Source organism: Aspergillus multicolor (assembly GCF_047715735.1).
Source record: "Aspergillus multicolor strain CBS 133.54 unplaced genomic scaffold BDW74scaffold_17, whole genome shotgun sequence".
NCBI lineage: Eukaryota > Fungi > Ascomycota > Eurotiomycetes > Eurotiales > Aspergillaceae > Aspergillus > Aspergillus multicolor.
Window position 1 is genome coordinate 593984 of NW_027395968.1, and position 18173 is coordinate 612156.

Here is an 18173-nt window from a genome sequence, read left to right on the forward strand (position 1 = left end):
ATGAATGTAGTTCGTTTTCAGCACCACTTTAGCATGCTGACTCTTGACTCGACTATCAAGTATATGCTTTGAGATTGAGCTATATACAGGGCCAACAATGAGGCAGGTCCCTATCCAAGACTGCGACCTCTAGGCCGATATGCCCGGTTTTTATACATCCGCGGCATCAAAATTGCGGATAAAATCATAGTAGAACCGAACCGCGTTCAAATGGTCATAGATGCTCACACGCTCATCGACAGTGTGGATGTTGTCTCCTCCCCGGCCAATTGCCGGTGTCCACCGGTATACATCGCGAGAAAGGCCTTCCCAGTTCATTAGTACCTATGCTTGCTGTACCAGATAGGGCAGACTTACTCAGGTAGTGGGTAGTGTCCGTGTTGCCGGTCATGATGTCTCCAACCGGGACAACAGTCTTCCCATTCGAGCCAAAGGCATGTTGAATTGTTCCAGAGAAAATTCCCCACACTGTGCTGTCGGTAGGAGAGATAGGGGCCGCTTCGCCCTTGCCGAAGGCGCTGACGACGAGGGTTCCGTTGTAGTCAACCACATCACGTCGCTTTAGGTCATTGCGGTAAGACGAGTCGTCGGATTCAAGCTCTGCGACATACTCGTGGTACTCCTTGTCGCCGTTGAAAGCGTCGACTCGAAGGCCGTACTTCTCTACAGCGTCGGAAATCACTTGGATGGCCTTGTGCTGGACATCAACGGGCCTTTGGTGGTGTGCGACGCGGTAGTTCACGGATAGCGTGACGACCTCGGGCATGGCATTGATCTTGACACCGCCGCCGATCAGGTCCACGGCTTGGGAGGTCTGGACCACGAATCGGTTCAATGGGGTAGTGTTGGCGAACTCAGTGGCGAGACCTTCGAAGTCATGTTCTTTCAGAAGCTTTTCGATCTTCGGCTGCGTACCGGGCGAGTACCGCGCCTGGCAGACTAGACGCTTGTGGATGGGGCTGTTCTCGAGAATGACAGGCTCGTACGGGTTCGACTCAAGGGCGATAACAATCTCGGAGATAATGCCAATGCCGGTATGCGGCAGGGGGACAGAGCTGTGTCCTCCCTTGGCATGGAGCTCAAAGTGGAGGTTGATATGGCCCTTCTCAGTAATTGCAGGATGAACATAGATCGTCTTATCGTCAAGAGGCTCAGAGCCAAAACCACCCTCGTCTAGGATAACAGCAACGCTGTCGTCCCCGTACCGTGCCTGGAGCACATCGCTAATCCGCTTAGCGCCCCTGTTGGTACCGACCTCCTCGTCGAATCCGAATGCGAGAAGCAGAGTCCGTCTGGGCCTCCAGTCCGACTCGGAAAGCAGACCCTCCACGGCGGAGAGAATGCCCGTCAGACTGTTCTTGTCGTCGGATGCACCGCGGCCCCAGATGTACTCGCCGTCAAAGTGTGCTTCGAACGGGGGATACGTCCAGGTGGATGCATCGGCGACAGGGACGACGTCCTGGTGCGCTGTGAGAAGCGTTGGCTTTAGAGATGGATCGGAGCCTTCGAGGGTGTAGAGCAGCCCGAAGGTATTGATCTTCTCTAGCTTGGCCCGTTTGTGGCTGGCTTTGTTAGCTCGATAGAGAGTGGCTGGGGCAATAGCAAAACCTACAGCGTAGGGTATGTCTTCTCGATGGTTGGGAAGAGCTTGTAGAAAGGCTCCCATCGCTCGTCTTCGCCGATCTCGCCCAGGTCATCGTAGGAAACGGAGGGAACCTGCACAATAGCCTGGTGACGCTCCACCTGCTTTTCCAATGCATCGACTGATGAGAAGAGGCTCGCTGCTGAAGGTAATCCATCGCCAGCAGGGTCAAGAGAAGGAGGAAGTTCACAGGTAAATTCCGAAGCTCCAAATGGCATCGGACTCTGGCCGAAGAAAGGCAGCACAAAGGCTGAAGCTCCGGCGATATTGGCCAAGAGCGATAGCCGTGAAGGTGCCATATTCTAGTGAGCTTAAAGCTCAAGTAAATGTTAAGAATAGATCAATTGGTAAATATGTGGAAGAGTAAGAATGCAAGAGGAGGAGAGAATTGGAGAGGGGAAAGTTGGAGAAGAAGCAGCGGAGATAGCACGCCTGAGCAAAAGATAACAACTCCATTCTTATACAACCCCGGAGATCGCATTATTACTAAGGGATAATTACAATGCATTTGACCCAATTCCATTGATTGCACAATACTGAACATCAAGTTCAAGTCATTTCCGCTAGGGCATCCTTTCTGTGGAGGACACCACGAGCAGCTCATTTTCGCAGACATGGCGCCATTAGACGTGATCAATTGGCGAAACTCTCCTCAAGCAATACTGAATTATTGTTTTGCTCCTCGGTCAGCATTCATTATCATTTGGCATGAGCATCTTATGATCGACCATATCGACGCAAAACATTAGCCTTATCTGTTTCGTCTATCAAAGCATCAGGTTGATATCCACAACACTCGATGAAGAACAACACTGGGAGGATGAAAACGGCCTCCTGCATCGAAGTTCTCCAATAGCACGTCATTGAGGATATAAATCAGGCTGGACTCTGCGGCTATAGTCCTTGGCTGATAACCTGAAGACGCTGCTTGCGGGGAAGATATGGACGATATGGTACTCACATCGGGCTATACTATGACAGAACAAGGCACCAAGCAATGACATTACTTCATTCACAATGTCATTGTCAATGGCTGCGAGACACGGCCCAAAGCAGCAAAGGTCCGTGGCCCCGGAACATTGTTCGCTGAGCCCTAGCTATATTGCACCTTACCTCCCATCTTCACGCCATTTCCCACCTGCCATGATAAGGACATTTGAGGGCAAGGATGGACTACTGACTTGCCATGCATCTAAGGTCTCCAAACATAGATTAATGGCTTGGATCTAATGCCTAGATCTAAGCCAGTTCTACATACCCTGGTCGGTCCCAGACTCCCTAAACTCCTCTGGGACCCTGGAGATAACGACATGTCCTGCTATCATCACGACTGGCTTGGAGATGCTATCAACCCAGTGACAAGACGCTGCTAAGGCCCGTGTGAGGGGTTCTTATCAGATTCTGTGCTAGTATTTAGACTGCAAGCATCATCCGGGCCTCGCATGGCACAATTCTCCATCTCGACTGGAAAAACCTCGGCGACAGTCCGATACTATATAAGTACGGGCGGAATATTTTGGGCCTTTGGTGCTCAGTCAATTAAGGCCTGATCTTTTTCAATATGGCTCGATTCACCATTCCGGGCAGAAAGTCCCGGCCAGATGACAACGACATCTGTATGTTCTCTGAGACTGATTTCTGTCTCGATCTAATCAACCTTGACCAGCACAACCACTTGAAGCAGAGGAGATTCCCACCGAAAAGACCCAGTCTCCAGAGATCAAGGACCTAGGCTCAGTTGATGTCCGTCCCCTCGACGACAGTTCGAAAAAAGAAGGTGATTCATCCGGCGAGTCGCAATATGACTTTGACTCTGCCGAGTTCAAGAACATCCCCGAGCTGGTGCGGACGGTCGTCAGCTTCGAAGACGATCCCTCGCTGCCGGTCCTGACCTTCCGCTCAATCCTCCTCTCGGCAATCTTCTGCACGCTTGGAAGTGTTGTCTCCCAGCTGTCTTAGTATGTATCCCTGATGGGCAGTTGCTGTGAAAACACATGTAGCTAACTGTATCAGCTTTCGAACAACGACTGCGCCATTCCCTGTCTTCTTCGTCATTCTGGCGTCTGATCCACTTGGTCGTTTTCTTGCGCGTGTGCTGCCGGCGTATAAGGTGCCCCTGGGCCGGTTTTCGTTCTCGTTGAACCCCGGGCCGTGGTCACCAAAGGAGCATGCGATTGTAGGCATTGCTGCCAACGCTGGCAGTCAAGGGCAATGGGCTAGTAAGTGGCCTTATTGTCCGAAAGTGATTAAGTCTAACATGACTGTCAAAAGCGTATCTGCCCACGAACGCTGCTCTATACTACAATATGGCCATGAACCCGGCTCTTGCCTTGTTCTTCGGCTGGGTAGGTCCATGCCTCCTCATGCTGAATATATGCTTACAAGGCCAGGGTTCCTCTTTACTTGGCTTTGCATTCGCTGCAATGGGTACGTACCCTGAATAGATCTTGAGACTTACAAACTGACCTTTTTGTTCAGTCCGCGCGATCCTGATTGACGATCCCGAGTTCATCTTCCCCCTGTCCCTGCAGCAGGTCACCCTATACCGAAGCATGGACACCAGGAACCGAACAGACAAGCAGAGAGCACGCGATCAGATGAAGGTGCGTTTGTATACACTCTCCTAGGACCGAAACTTGTTAACGCTAAATCGATTGCAGGTGTTTTGGATCCTCCTCCTCGCCACATTTGTTTGGCAGTTCCTACCAGAGTACCTCTTCCCATTCGTTGCTTCTTTGGCCCCTCTTTGCTGGTTTGCCAGTCGCAACCATACAGTCAACTTTATAGGAGCTGGCCGTGGTGGCATGGGACTGCTGAATATAACCCTGAACTGGTCGAATATCACTTCAGTGATCATCACGTACCCGTACAGTGTGCAAGTTATTATCTTCCTAGCCTTCGTTCTAACGGTGAGTTTCTTATTGCATTTGAGCTACAGTACTCTGATTGCCTAGTGCTGGATCCTTATTCCCATTGCGTACTTTGGGAAGCTCTGGGGCTCGCCTACGTACGATATCATGTCAAATGGCGTTTTCCAGAAGAATGGCTCGGCGTATCCATTTGAGGATTTGAGTGAGTACCTTGTTCTATCTTCCAAAATTCAGGATAGTGGCTAACATGTTAAACCAGTCTATACCGATTCGAACGGCATGCAGCATGTCAACGAAACAATGTATGAAGAAATTGGCCTTGCCTATTCGGGTGCCCAGTATACATGGCAAATCTTCATGGTAAGTCATTCTCTAATTTGCTAAGTACGTCTATTAACGTGTTCAGTGGGTGGCATCGTACCTGTCTTCGTACGTGTGGTGCGCTCTCTTCCTAGGACCGAAGATGTACAAGATATGGAAAGCCAGAAAGCAGTCAGGGGCGTATCATCAAGATAGACTGAGGTACTTACCCCCACCCCCATGGAATTGTGTAATGCTGACCACATCAGCCGAATCATCCAAAAGTACCCTGGTATCACTAAATGGTGAGTCCTCCAACTCTAGACCATGTTTCGACTAACGAATAGTAGGGAATGGGCTGCCCTCGCCCTCGTCCCAGTAGTCACCCTTCTAGGTGTTGTCGTCTCCAAGAAGATCTACATGCCCATCTGGACATACTTCGTCGCACTGGGCTTTGGTGGAGCCGCAATGCTGCCCATGAGCTTCGTCTACGCCATGTCCGGCTTCTCCATCAAGGTCGGCTACTTCAATGAGCTTGTATACGGATGTAACCTTCCCAGCCCTAGCCTCCCACATTTACGGTACCTAACACCAGCACGCAGACATGATCGAAGCAAAAGGCTCCTCCCGCCACCCCCTCGGCCAACTCGCCTACCGCATCATCTCCGGCAACGTCTGGTACGACGCACGCATCGTGCTCGAGGACCAGAAGGTCAGCCACCCTCCTTCCTACCACAAGTCCCAACTAATATAGGCTGTAGATCGGCCACTACCTCCACCTCCCACCACGCCAAGTAATCGGCATCCAAATCATCGCGAACATACTCGCCCTCCCAATAAACTACGGCGTGATGCGCTGGGTCCTCGCCACAAAATTCGAGTACGTGAGCGGGCAAAAACCCGACCCGCTAGGCCAATGGACCGGCCAAGACTTCAAGTCCTACAACACAGCCGGCATCCAGTTCGCGCTCGTCGGACCAAAAAGACTCTTCGCAAGCTCCTTCTTCCGCCCGATCCTCTGGGGTTTCCTTGCCGGCGCTTTAGCCCCAATCCTCATGTGGATATTACATAGAAAATTCCCCCGCGCGCGGTTCGACCTCTGGAACACAACGATCTTCTTTGCGTCTGCGGCTGTATTCTACGGCAACCTGAGCACGGGACCCTTCACGACGTTTCTGGTGGGGACGTTCACGAACTTTTACCTCTGGCGGTATCGCCGCGTTTTCTGGAACAAGTGGGCGTATATTTGTGGTGCGGCGCTGGATACGGGGTTTAATGCGAACTTGCTGTTTATTTTTATTTTTTTGGGGAGTACGGGGGCCAAGATGGTGCATTGGTGGGGGAATAATGCGGATAGTGTGGAGAGGTGCTTTGCGCTGTAGAGTGAGTGGTTGGTTGGGATGGGATGGGTGTGGATGTTGGGATATGGTGAGGGGGTTGTGATAGTTAAGGTTACGGGATGGATGTATGTCGGTGATGAGGTTGCAGAGAAGATAGAGGTATAGATTACATCTACCATACTTGTTTCCTTACTACGAGCTCTCTGTCCAGCATAGACTCTTTGGTGTTCCAGAGATCAGATGAATGTTATGTCCCATTGCCCTATGTTTATACAACCTGTTTCGTCTTGCATGTCGCTGTCGGGTTCTCACAGAACAATTTAGTTGCCGGTCATGCTGAACCACAATAAGCAGGCAGAATAGATTAGACTTGTAAATTGGAGCCCATGGTCAGTAATGTTCACCTTGCTTCGCTACATGTGAACCGTAAATCACAGTCTAAAGTTATGTCGTATGAGAGTATATATATTGAAGGGGTTCACTTATATATCGCTACTCACAAGGCATTTTCTCCCCAGCTTCCGACGTCAGGCACATACACCACGTCAGCATTGCGTACAGCGTAATAATACCCTCCTCAATAGAGAACAATGTTTGGATAGAACTAAAGAGGCGTCCAGCAACAGAAGCACGTCGTCACTTAGGGTTAGGGCCTAGGGTCCGTTCAACCTCAGGATACAATTACCATAGTGAGGGCACCAAGTGCGCAGAATGAGGCATAAAACACATTGCCAACTAAGAACTTGCATTGAAAGACAGCTGATTACAGTACCAGAGCCCCTCGTACTGGCTTCATAACAGCAATTCTAGCGCTACATAGCCATTTTCACAATGGTGCGGGAGGCGGACTTGAACCGTTGGTGAGTGTAGGAGAGCCACGCCGCTTCTTGCTCTTGAGAGCGGGCATTCCAAATTGACTCTCTGGTACAAGACATCTATTCTCGGAAAGAAGCATTATTAAATCATGGCCTCTGTCATGTCGAGCAAAAATAGGTACTTCTGTCCTGATCCTCAGAGGTATACACTGCTTACATCATCTAGAATTCCTGCTAGTCCTCTTCGGGCTGTGCCGGCTTAACGTATCCCCGTCTCATTTTGAGCCCGGAGATTTTGGCAAGCGCCGCAAGCCAGCTATCTCCAGCGAGCGCAGCCAATTCACATAGACGCCGTCTCCTGATCGCTCGATCGATAAATCGCCAACATGGTTGTCCGCATCCGCCTCGCCCGCTTCGGGAACAAGCACCAGCCTTTTTACAACATTGTCGTCGCCCAAGCACGGTACGTACCGATCAAATTATGTCCGGATGTTGGGACGGCCATGGGTTTGCTCGCTGGCCATGTCATCTGACACCAGCATCCGTTATGTTGGAGTATAAGCTAATTGGGATAATCTTACGCGATAGATCAGCTCGCAACTCGAAACCTATTGAAGTCATCGGAACGCTGAACCCTATCCCGCAACGACCTACGAACCTGTCCGACGAGGAGGCACGCAGCGCAAGACCATACAAGGAGATTTCGCTAGACAAGTCTAGGGCAAAGTACTGGCTCGGTGTTGGGGCGCAGCCGAGCGATACGGTCTGGCGGTTATTGAACCTGGTAGGTTTCGATCCGATATGAGTTCATAAGAAGTCTATACGGAGGTGATGCTAACGCGCTTGCAGGCTGGCCTCATTAAACCGAAGCCAGAGCCTTCGAAAATGCAGTAATATTTAGAGTCCGGTATTGAATCTGTTTCGTTTGGGTGTTGGGTTGCCTCGGTCAGTACGATGACCCCTGTCAGTCCTTGATCGGACTTGAGAGGTTTCAGATCCAGGGAAGGCGCCAGCTCCAAATCTTGTGCTCCCGGCATTTGTTTGGCGTTATGAGATTGGACCATTGGCATATGGGGTCCAAAACTGTACATTGTTGTCTGTATATTAGGGATATCATGATAAGCTGACTTTGAACGTTTCTATTGAGTCATCCTGCTATCAGTCGAAGTTTCAGTGTAGTAGTTGGAGCCGTGCGATGGCATCTTTCAAGGGTTAACTTCGCATAGATTTGAAATACGAGCCCGAATGACCGACAACGTGATGGCGTTGCCCGACGCCTAGGCCCAAGATCCGATCTTCAAGACTGCAACCATGCGAGTCAGCCGCACGTCTAGGCAGTGCTCCGAAGTATATCAGCCGGAATATACCCCGCTGGGACGTGACTATGATGCCCCGTACCTGGACCAGTGGCCTTGGACTCGAGTATGAGCGATGGCGTATTTCTCCCCTCCTCTTGTCCGCCGGCAGTAATGGTCAATGAGCCAATCCCGTTGCGCGCCTACTGCCCCGGGATCTCAAGGCCGTCGCAACCGCCCGCTGCACAACGTCATTGGTAGTCAAAAAGAATTTCAGCTGGTCGATCGGCACCCTGAGTAGACCATTATCCCATGGAATCGGACCTGTACAACGTCTGTAGGAGGTTTTGACATGGGTCACTCAGGCTGCCTAATCGTCGATGCATTGGTCATCGAAGCAGCCTATCCAGGCACCGTCTGGTTGGTCCGCCCGGAACGTGAGAAGACCATCCTGGCTTTGTCGCGGCATAATAGATGCACGTTCTTTTGTCTGCTTATCATCCCGCGTCTGGGGCTAGATTCCAGCCGCTGCAGTGCGGGCACATCGTCAACGGCTTCCTTCTGGTGCTTGTCCCTTCCAAGGTCTGCTGGTGGTTCTCAGGCTTTGCAGGTCCGATCACATGGTAATAATCTCACCCATCCGCGAACACGTCGACATTATTGCCGACATACTAAGAAGCTTCGAGGTCAGAAACGTGATTCAGTCCCGCAGGGACGGGAAGTTCTCGAAAGGCTCGGCCATCCATGGAATGGCGACTTGTTATTGTGGTACAAGGGCACCCCTCGCTATCAGGTGGATCTTCGAGGCTGAAGTAGTGACGTGTTTTGGTTTTCAGCGAGTGCATGCTTTTCTTTTTTTTCCCTTGAAGACAAGGATGTTTGGACTCGGGAGAGGAAGATCAGATTGGGCCATGGTTCTTCAGTCACGCTCGTATTCTGTTTCTGACCACGGAAGGAGCGACGGGTGATCTCGCGCTGAGGAGGCGAAGTGAGATGCATGGTCTGAAGAATCTGCACCGCCTGCTTTCTGCTCTGCAATCTATCTTGATGGACGGCTCAAGATGGTGTTGAGATTCCAGGAAGATCTGTAATTACAGCGAGATAAGACCACTCCCCACAGTTATGCGCACGCACCACATTTGCATACAGACGCGGCTTTCGCTGCACCCAGTAGGGACTTGGGAGGTTGTCCATGAGTGGCCCTGCAAAAAGCGCATAGATGCGCCTGATATGGGAAACGGACTAGAGTCATCTCTAAAAAGTATGGACACCGAGTAGCCTCTCACGGTGCCCAGCTTCCAGATGTCGCGCGTCGTGTCATCCGGGACGCGCTTCAGAGCAGGAGCAGGAGCAGAAGCAGAAGCAGAAGCAGAAGCTCGCCTGCCAAGCTCAGGCTGTGTACGGTAACTTTGGTCACAGCGCGATCCATGGATAAGCACAATAAGGGCGTCGCTCTCAAAAGTCCTCCTAAAAGGACCGTTCCGGACTTGCAGGTCGAACCATTCTGCTTTCAACGATGGAATCTATGGGTCCTACATAAAAGCTCCCCCTCCTTTACAGCCCACCTTCAGTGTCCTTTTCGCGCCCCCCCAACTCTACCCCCGACCCTTTCGAACACGCTCTTTCCGGCAGCCCTCCTGGTCTTGACTCTTCCCTGTCATTGAGGACTGCGCTAACTCTGGCCCGGCATCCACCTTTCCTCGTCCAGTCCATGCCCGTTCTCCCTCTCTGCTCCCTCTCCCTCTCTGCTCCCTCTCCCTCTCCCTCTACCCCCCTGCTCTCTTCTCTCTCACTCTTTTGCTCTTGTTCTTCCCCAGTTGTCATTTTTAATTTCACTGTTAATCTACATCTTCTTTGGAAATTTCAGGCTTTCTACCATATTCTCTTACTCGACCTGGTGCTTCATCTGACGTACCGTGTCTTACTCGCATCCTCGGTCCGTCGCATTAGTTTTCTGCGTGGTTTCATTGTCTGGGCCCCGGCCAGATTCCTACTATCGCATCAGCAACCCCTGGAAATCCTTACTGTGAGACATCCCACGACTCCACGAGTTCGAGTAATTATTATTCCTTCTTATTTTCGATCACACTACGATCTACAAATTATCGCTATCGCTGGCGTGTCTTTTTCCTCTCAAACTGCCGACATCCGCGCAGCTCACCAGCGACGTACCGGCCACGGCCAAATCGCCCGCGCGGAACCTTATCTCGAGCGGCTCGACTCCTGAGACTCATCTCGAGGCATGACTGGCATCCCCATCCAGTCGTCCACCCGTACAAGTCCACGGTCGTATACTACCACCCAGCGCACACCCTCGACGTCATCGGGCGCGTCACCTACCCAGCAGTCGTTTTCTGCTCTGCCTTCCACGGCTCAGAATGCGATGTCGACCGACGTTTACCACTATCCACCCGCGTCGCAGGCACCGACCTCTATAGGCCCTGATTTCTCCTCCTATTCCTTCTCGCCGCTCAGTCCATCGTCATCCTTCGACAACATGCCCCCGAATTCCTCTTTTGATGGCATCTCGCCCGTCACCATGCGCCTCGACTCGGATCGCCCCACGCAGAACCTCAACAGCTTCATCCGACCCGCCGATACGATCGGCGGCGGCGGCGCGATCTTGATGCGGAGGCTTCCCAAGAATACGAGTCGCGAGACGTTGCGCAGCATGCTGCTTTTCTCAAATGAACTGTTGGAGGTGGATTTCGTGCAATCGGATCTCCCGGAAGATACCGGGTTCCTCAGCGCGATCGCGCACTTCAGCAGTATGGCAGCGGCAGAGGAGGCGCGAAAATTGCTTGATGGCAAGCCAAACTCCAAGAACGATGCTACTATGGTAGTGGAAATCTACAACAATAGCCCGGCACCTCCTTTTCTCCCCCGTCGCAATACCATTGACCATTCCGCTGCAGGCCGTTCCCTGATGGGCAATGGTACGGGTACACGACAATCGCGCTTTAACAGTACCTTCCAATCCATAGAGAAATTGTCAACGCTCCCAGCGGGCTCATCTACCAACGAATCTCTCCCACCCGCGTCCGAGCCAAATGTGCGCCTCCATGGTTTCTTCTCCCCTCAGTCGCCGCTCGGAAACGGTGTTTCTGAATTTCAACGCGCGACTGGCAAATTGATGATAGATCAAGATATTGATGAGGATACCGGAGAGCTGCTCAAGGACCCGGTCGGCTACGCGGAGAATGGTCATTCTGCTTCAGTCTCCGCCCCACGCCGGTCTACCAACCCCCAAATTCCCACCAGCCATTTTGCCAATCTCTCGCTGGCAACTAATATAACATCACCGATCCAAAACTACACTCCTGGAGGTTCGACGCACGTGACACTCCCAACCCCATCATCGGCATACCCCCAGCCCATGAACGGTGCTGTGGGCAACCCCGCGTATCCTTACAACTCCCAGCATACAGCCCGGCACAGTTTTCCAGCTGCCAATCCGAACGACATGAATCCTCCTTGCAATACTCTGTATGTGGGTAATCTTCCACCGGATACCCAGGAGGAGGAGCTGAAGGCGCTCTTCTCGAAACAACGCGGCTATAAGCGTCTCTGTTTCCGCAATAAGCAAAATGGACCCATGTGCTTTGTCGAGTTTGAGGATGTGCGCACAGCAGGCAAGACTCTCAACGAGTTATACGGCTATAAACTCTCGAACAGTATCAAGACCGGCATTCGCTTGAGTTTCTCCAAAAACCCGCTAGGAGTACGTTCTGGACAACAAGGATCCATCAGCTCGTCGAATCCCCATCCCCAGCAAGGTGTTATTCAGGGCAATGCTGGCCTTGGGGGAATGTCAAACCACATGTTCTCCACGGTGAGCGGACCGCCGCCGGGTCTGGCGACACCACCTGGTTTGATGCCTCCAATGGGGCTTAGGAACAACGGTGTCATGCACCCCGCTGGTTATTCCCACACGCATATGCCCATGAACGGAGTCAACGGCTCATTCAATCCCAATGCTGGCCTTGGTATTCGACCGAACGCTATAAACCCGTCAATGATGCCACCGCAACCTCTGCTAAACGGTGGAGCCAATGGCGCCAACATAGGGCAGCGCTCTGGCAATGCTACCCCGAACTATCCTCCTCCGGACTACATGATGGGGCGGTAGAACGACACGACCTTCTCTATGGGAACCACGTCCGACATGGTTAATGAATACTGGTATATCCGGCGCATTAGGAACTTTGTTTGTTTTTACCGGCTAGACAGCATTGGAGGATCCTTGCCTCCCAGGATTAAGGATCTCGGAACTCTCGACTTCTTTCTCTCGCTTCTTATGGTTACCTCGGCTTGGCAATTGTGCCGTCGTCTATTCAATTTCTCTTTCTTCTTTACTTCTCTTCTCACACCATTTTATTATCATTACACTCTGATAGCATAGGATTGTGGGCGCCGGTTTCAGCTTTCTTGTGTTTGGGATTGTTGCATCTTCCTAGGTAGTCTTTGCTGTGTTTTGATGTCACTTGATACCTCCGAGGCCGCAAACGATTTCATGTGGGTTCTTTATGCTGTTCTGTTGTTTAGCACTGTGCCATACCCTTTACTTGATGCCTTGTTTCCATATCCTTAAGATTCTTTTGTTTGGGGTCTACTTATAAGATTTTCACTATTATGCCTTGTTTAATGATATTGATTCTTTGCATCGTTGATCGACTGGCGTCCCATCTTACACTAGCGGTGTTCTTATGCCATGTTGAGGTCTGCTGTCCAACAGCTCATTGCATACTCTACTTCATCTCGACTCTATATTTCCTGTCATTGCTTGTTTTCTCATGATTCCCAATGATCAAGTATCGAAGGTGAAGAGATGGGGAAGGGAGTCGCTGGCATGGCATGGTTTCAGTATTTTCCACTCATGCGAATCGGTACACTACAATATTCATGTTTACACTGGGAGGGATTGTCATTGGGCAACGGAGTTTACGAGGTATACACCGAGAGCAGGGCTGGTGGCCTTCTGAGTGAGGGAAATTGGAGACGATTCTTTTGGATTCATGTTTGCTGGCATTTGGAATGGAGGCTTTGATTTTCCATTCTTTGAATAGGTTGCTGTGCTTGGATGGAGAACTTGAGATATGCAGAAGTAATTTGTTAGTATGAGTGAAAATACGATATTTGATGCTGTCTACCATTGATCTGTGGTCTAGGTACTTCGTATGATATGGAGTAGTATGCATGGAAGCCTTGTAGGCGGCTGGTCACGTGCACCATCATGCCAGGAAAAGTTTCTTCTCGGCCCGGCAAGCAAAACATCCTCAACTCAACAAGCACCTCACCCATTCAGCGCTCCATATACCCAGGGCATTGACCCTCCTTAATACCTGTTTTTTTACTATCTTTCTCTAGAATTGTCGCTAGTCGACTCTATATTTCATCACAATGCCTCCCCGGATACAAACGCAGCGTGTTTCCAACTCTCTCCTCCCCTACCTCTCCTCCTCTTCTGCCTCCTCCACCAGACTTTCCCTCACATCACCATCATGCTCATCTCACTATTCTCCATCTCTCATATCATCTCGCCCGTTCTCTTCTACACAGACGACACAGACCTTATTGCGGACGGAAATGTTCGCGTGGCTTAATAGCGAAGGAGCTGCCTTTAAAGAACACACTCCAGGGCAAAGCAACTACATGTCTGATGTGAAAGCGCGCAAGAAGGATCCGGAGCATCGAGACACTAATCGACCTTTCCCCTTGAACCCCGCTTTCATCAGTGAGCCCGTGCTGAGCGAGGAGCTGCGAAACGAGATCTACGAGAGAGTTGTGGTGAAGAAGAAGAGCGTTCGGCTTGTCAGTCACGATATGGGTGTCGATATGCGGAGAGTCGCTGCTGTTTGTCGGTTAGTTGCGCTGGAGAGGCGAATGCGAGAACAGGTATGATGGCCGTCTATTCTTTCTGCTCTATTACCCTTTCCGACACTGCAATGATGAGACAACAAAAAAATTATCGATTAGTCTTTACGATCTCAGTATACCTGGGGATGTGTACACCGCCTATAATCTGATTGCATATACACACTCATGCTTGATTGTTTATGATCCGTTGGTTTTACGTGTCCTAACCATTGTTTTGAACAGGGAAAACCACTGGCCTTGCCTTATGCTCGCGCAGTCCATGAGATGGTTCCGACGACTCCGCTGTATGACGTCCCACGTACGCAGCGTGAGAGGCCTCATGAATCTATTAACGACCTTCCCGCCCACCGCCTTACCGATGCTCAGATCTTCTACCCCGTCTCTGAATCAAGGCATTTCACTCGTATTGATGCTGGTCGCGTCTTCTCCGCGGCCCCAGCTCGCAACCACGAAGTAGTTGCGCAGGAACTCGCAGACCCCTCCAAGACCATCACCCGCATCACGCGGAACCCGTCTCGGATTGAAACTGTTGGCAAGGGCGACAACGAGCAGGCCGTCCTTCAGCCCGCCGATGCTCGCATCCCCCATCCCGCTCTCATTGCATTTGAACGTGACCGCATTGCCAGGCCGAACGAGATGACTTCTGTCGTTAAGGACCACATGGCGCGCCTCCAGGAGGAAGAGGCTGCCGAGGAGGAGCGTAAGCGTCGCGCTGAGGAGCGTCGCGAGAGCCGGATACAGCACATCACACCCGAGGAGTCTCGCTTCGAGTTCCGCATCAAGGATGTTGTTGTCAGCAAGGAGACTACCGGTGTTGACGGGCGTGGTGCTAAGGCTCCTGGCCGGAGGTACGGTGTGCCGAGCGATGACCGGAAGAAGGGTCAAGTTAAGATCCCTACCCGGGTCGAGGTTTAATGTGGCCCACCAAGTGCTGCATATGATGAATGTACTATTACGCTGTACCTTAGCTATCTTTCTATACTCTGTACAAATATTCTAGGACTAATGCATCCGGATTGACCAACACATCAGCTTGACGTACTAAACTCGCCATGGACTAGTTCGTGTTAAGACAGATTCGTGATGAATGGGGTACCTTGCTCTGAAGAACCATGTATTCGATAGACCACCAACCATGAAAATAAGCCGCTGTATCCGAGTGAATGAAAGAAAAGCCCCCATATCATGCGTGGCAAACCTTGCAGAAGACCCCCAGCGTTCGAGGAACAGGAACCATCATCCGTTCAATGGACGCAAAGCTGGCTAAATATAGCGACCCAAGGCCGAAACAACTGTTCGCCGGCAGTTTGCACCACGGAGCAATAAAGCTCGAACATGATCTGCTAAACGACTCGTCCAGAAGCAACGCTAACAAGCCGCTAGAACAACGTGGTCTGGCTGGAGTGGCTGACGAAGCCTTAAGCGCCGCCTGGTGTGCCTGAACGTGTATCATGAAGCGCAGGAGACGCTGGATTGGCCGTTGAGGTCATTGCTGCAGGTTTGCTTCCGCCCTTGCTCATACGCTTTGCAGTCACGCAGGATGATGTCGGACACGGCGATCGAGTTTCATCGCGTAGCGTAGCGTAATCTGCTGCTGCTGGCTGTGACTACTGTGACAAGCTTGGGGGCACTTTTCTGATGTACCGCATGCACCGGTCCTTCATCAGCCCTTTGATGACCAGGCCGAGGATCGTTGCCGTCTTCTTGCCGGGCGTAAGCCACACGTCAGCCTCACGCTGGCACTGGCTTACTGGAGGATGGCCTGGGCCCCGAGCGAGATTGCGTGTTAGACTGTAGAATCAGGCGGAGACTAAATTTAAGGCCCACAGACCACCAGGAACGAGGAGGCACGGCCAGGAACTGGGCCAGCGCCCATGGGAATGGGAAATGAAACACATTTGCAAGGGCAAATTAGGTCGTATCTTGCTGGGGGTTTTATCGTCCTAAATAATGATGATTTCGCTTCGCTGAATTATTGTTTCTTTCCCTCTCTTTTGCTTACTTGCTTGCTTGCTGTACATTAGTTTGGAGACCGCCTCGCTCGCTCACTGCAGTCTCCTTTTCCGCGTGTACAACGACGGCGTTCGTTTTCTTCGTCCCTCACCTCAGCTTCTCTCCTTTCTCTCTTTCTCTCTCTTCCCTCTCCATCGGTCGGATACTCTTCTCCGTCGACGTTCGCTCGTTAAACCCCCTCTCGTTCGCTCTCTACCTTACATACATTCTTACTCGACCTTCCGTCCCAACTTCGCATTATTTCTACGGCCTGGCGCTGTTCTTCTTTGTCCACTACCGTCTGCAAGGGGTCTAAAACAGTCTCCAGCACTCCCTCCAGCCTTCTGACGATCTCGTTCTTGTCAGATCTGTCTCGAACGAGGTCGATCCGCGTTTCACATAACTACGCTTTATATTATCTTGGATTTCTCATCAACTCCCGATATCTTCGACCTCATTTTCGACATTGATATCTTCGACTATCTACAGACTATCATTACTAGACAGCGACAAGGTACAACTCTCGTCGCTTTTATTTTCCCTTTGCGCCTATTGTCGGCCGTGGTCGGGTCCTGGTCGCTCTTTGTTCGCGTCTTCGTTCCAATGTTTTCCGATCCACCACGCTTCGATTCATCTTTGTTATATGCGATTGCTCAGTGGGGCTAACTGCTGGAAATAGTATTCGACCTGTGTCTTTCGCGCCTGCTCTATACTCCATAACCAGGAAAGAAAATTGGGCTGGAAGTGATCGGTCACCGAGCGCCCTCGTGCCATCGAATCGCGACGTTTCCTGGATCTGCAACATACGCGCATCGGATCTGACGTCGACCGGCACATATATATATATATATACTTAATTTCGCTCATATCGTCCATTTTTGAAATACACCACTCCGTAAACAACCGATTTATCGCGAATAAACGCTACATTTACCCCGGATCGAGCGAAAATGGCAGGAGTCCGGGCAAGCAATCTTTTGGGCGACCCGTTCGCTCTTGCGACGAGCTCTATCGCAATGGTATGTTTCGGACGCAGATATATGTCGATCTACGACTAATAAATGCCAGCTTGGTTGGATAATTGCGTTCATTGCATCTATCGCAGCGGATGTACAAGGCCCTTACCCGAGCTTCCAATGGTGGACTGTCGTCTATGCGTTTTGCTGCAACGTTGGGGTAATCCTGGTATTTCTCACGGATAGCGGTCTCACTTACGGCGTGGCGGTACGTTGATTGTGCCCTGATCAACATATTTTGTACTGACTGAGCCCAGATTGTGGGATACCTTGCTGCCGCTCTTGTGATGAATTCGATCTCAGCGAACTCGATGTTCAATGGTGATAGTAAATCCAGCCTTCAGGCCGCAGGCGCGGGCTTTATTCTCCTGTGCATGGTCAACGTAAGCACCATACGCACATTAACCTAAGCAAGTTCTAACTTTACCAGATTGTTTGGATTTTCTACTTCGGATCGACCCCTCAAGCAAAACACCGCGGCTTCATCGACTCATTCGCACTGAACAAGGAGAACCAGGGCGTGTACGGCGTCAACCGACCAATGTCATCTGCCTACGGCGCACGCCCTGAGACTACCACGAGCCGTCCTCAGATGTACACCTCCGCGCAGCTCAACGGTTTCGAGACCTCGTCGCCCGTGTCAGGGTACCACGGCGGTGCCCCTGGCGAGGCCCGTAGCCCATCGCAAGCCCGATTCACCAGTATGGGCGGCCCTAACGCTAGCAACCCAGATACCGTGGGAGAGATTCCCCCACCGACAGAATACCCATACAAGGCGAAAGCCATTTACAAATACGACGCGAACCCGGAAGACGCCAACGAAATTGGCTTCGACAAGGGCGAAGAGCTGGAAGTATCAGACGTCAGCGGCCGATGGTGGCAGGCCAGAAAAGCCAACGGGGAGACGGGTATTGCTCCATCGAACTACCTCATTCTGCTATGATGCGAGCATACCCGCGTTCCCTTTATTGTTTCTGTCATTTTCTTTTCTGGTCTGTCATAGGTCCTCGCCGATTGGCGAGAAAA

The 18173-nt window shown here is 51.2% G+C and overlaps 7 protein-coding genes across 7 annotated transcripts; 6 read left to right on the forward strand and 1 right to left on the reverse strand.

Annotated features, from left to right (window-relative positions):
* Nucleotides 1–56: 56 nt before the first annotated feature.
* On the reverse strand, nt 57–1941 carry BDW74DRAFT_185967 (M20 family metallopeptidase; the record flags this gene model as incomplete). The annotated part of the gene is made up of 3 exons (XM_073731160.1): nt 57–305; nt 358–1562; nt 1613–1941. The coding sequence occupies 3 exons, from the start codon at nt 1939–1941 to the stop codon at nt 151–153; spliced, it is 1689 nt and encodes a 562-aa protein (XP_073582684.1). The 3' UTR covers nt 57–150.
* Nucleotides 1942–3203: 1262 nt separating this feature from the next.
* BDW74DRAFT_185969 (OPT family oligopeptide transporter) lies at nt 3204–6194 on the forward strand (the record flags this gene model as incomplete). The annotated part of the gene is made up of 14 exons (XM_073731161.1): nt 3204–3258; nt 3375–3600; nt 3656–3861; nt 3914–3987; nt 4033–4069; nt 4121–4245; nt 4303–4551; nt 4597–4714; nt 4772–4872; nt 4919–5034; nt 5082–5117; nt 5163–5359; nt 5415–5524; nt 5574–6194. The coding sequence occupies 14 exons, from the start codon at nt 3204–3206 to the stop codon at nt 6192–6194; spliced, it is 2271 nt and encodes a 756-aa protein (XP_073582685.1).
* Nucleotides 6195–7002: 808 nt separating this feature from the next.
* BDW74DRAFT_155731 (mitochondrial 37S ribosomal protein bS16m) lies at nt 7003–8147 on the forward strand. Its single transcript, XM_073724880.1, has 4 exons — nt 7003–7087; nt 7185–7430; nt 7556–7751; nt 7817–8147. The coding sequence occupies exons 2-4, from the start codon at nt 7354–7356 to the stop codon at nt 7859–7861; spliced, it is 318 nt and encodes a 105-aa protein (XP_073582686.1). The 5' UTR covers nt 7003–7087; nt 7185–7353; the 3' UTR covers nt 7862–8147.
* On the forward strand, nt 8148–9636 carry BDW74DRAFT_155732 (uncharacterized protein). The gene has a single exon (XM_073724881.1). The coding sequence runs from the start codon at nt 8615–8617 to the stop codon at nt 9071–9073; it is 459 nt and encodes a 152-aa protein (XP_073582687.1). The 5' UTR covers nt 8148–8614; the 3' UTR covers nt 9074–9636.
* A 659-nt stretch (nt 9637–10295) lies between these two features.
* On the forward strand, nt 10296–12643 carry BDW74DRAFT_36361 (uncharacterized protein). Its single transcript, XM_073732613.1, has one exon. It carries the CDS (start codon nt 10505–10507, stop codon nt 12389–12391), a length of 1887 nt encoding a protein of 628 aa, XP_073582688.1. The 5' UTR covers nt 10296–10504; the 3' UTR covers nt 12392–12643.
* A 910-nt stretch (nt 12644–13553) lies between these two features.
* On the forward strand, nt 13554–15135 carry BDW74DRAFT_155735 (mitochondrial 37S ribosomal protein mS45). The gene is made up of 2 exons (XM_073724882.1): nt 13554–14157; nt 14362–15135. The coding sequence occupies exons 1-2, from the start codon at nt 13663–13665 to the stop codon at nt 15052–15054; spliced, it is 1188 nt and encodes a 395-aa protein (XP_073582689.1). The 5' UTR covers nt 13554–13662; the 3' UTR covers nt 15055–15135.
* Nucleotides 15136–17081: 1946 nt separating this feature from the next.
* On the forward strand, nt 17082–18090 carry sho1 (osmosensor SHO1; the record flags this gene model as incomplete). The annotated part of the gene is made up of 4 exons (XM_073729486.1): nt 17082–17150; nt 17200–17355; nt 17405–17530; nt 17578–18090. The coding sequence occupies 4 exons, from the start codon at nt 17082–17084 to the stop codon at nt 18088–18090; spliced, it is 864 nt and encodes a 287-aa protein (XP_073582690.1).
* Between the last annotated feature and the right edge of the window lie 83 nt (nt 18091–18173).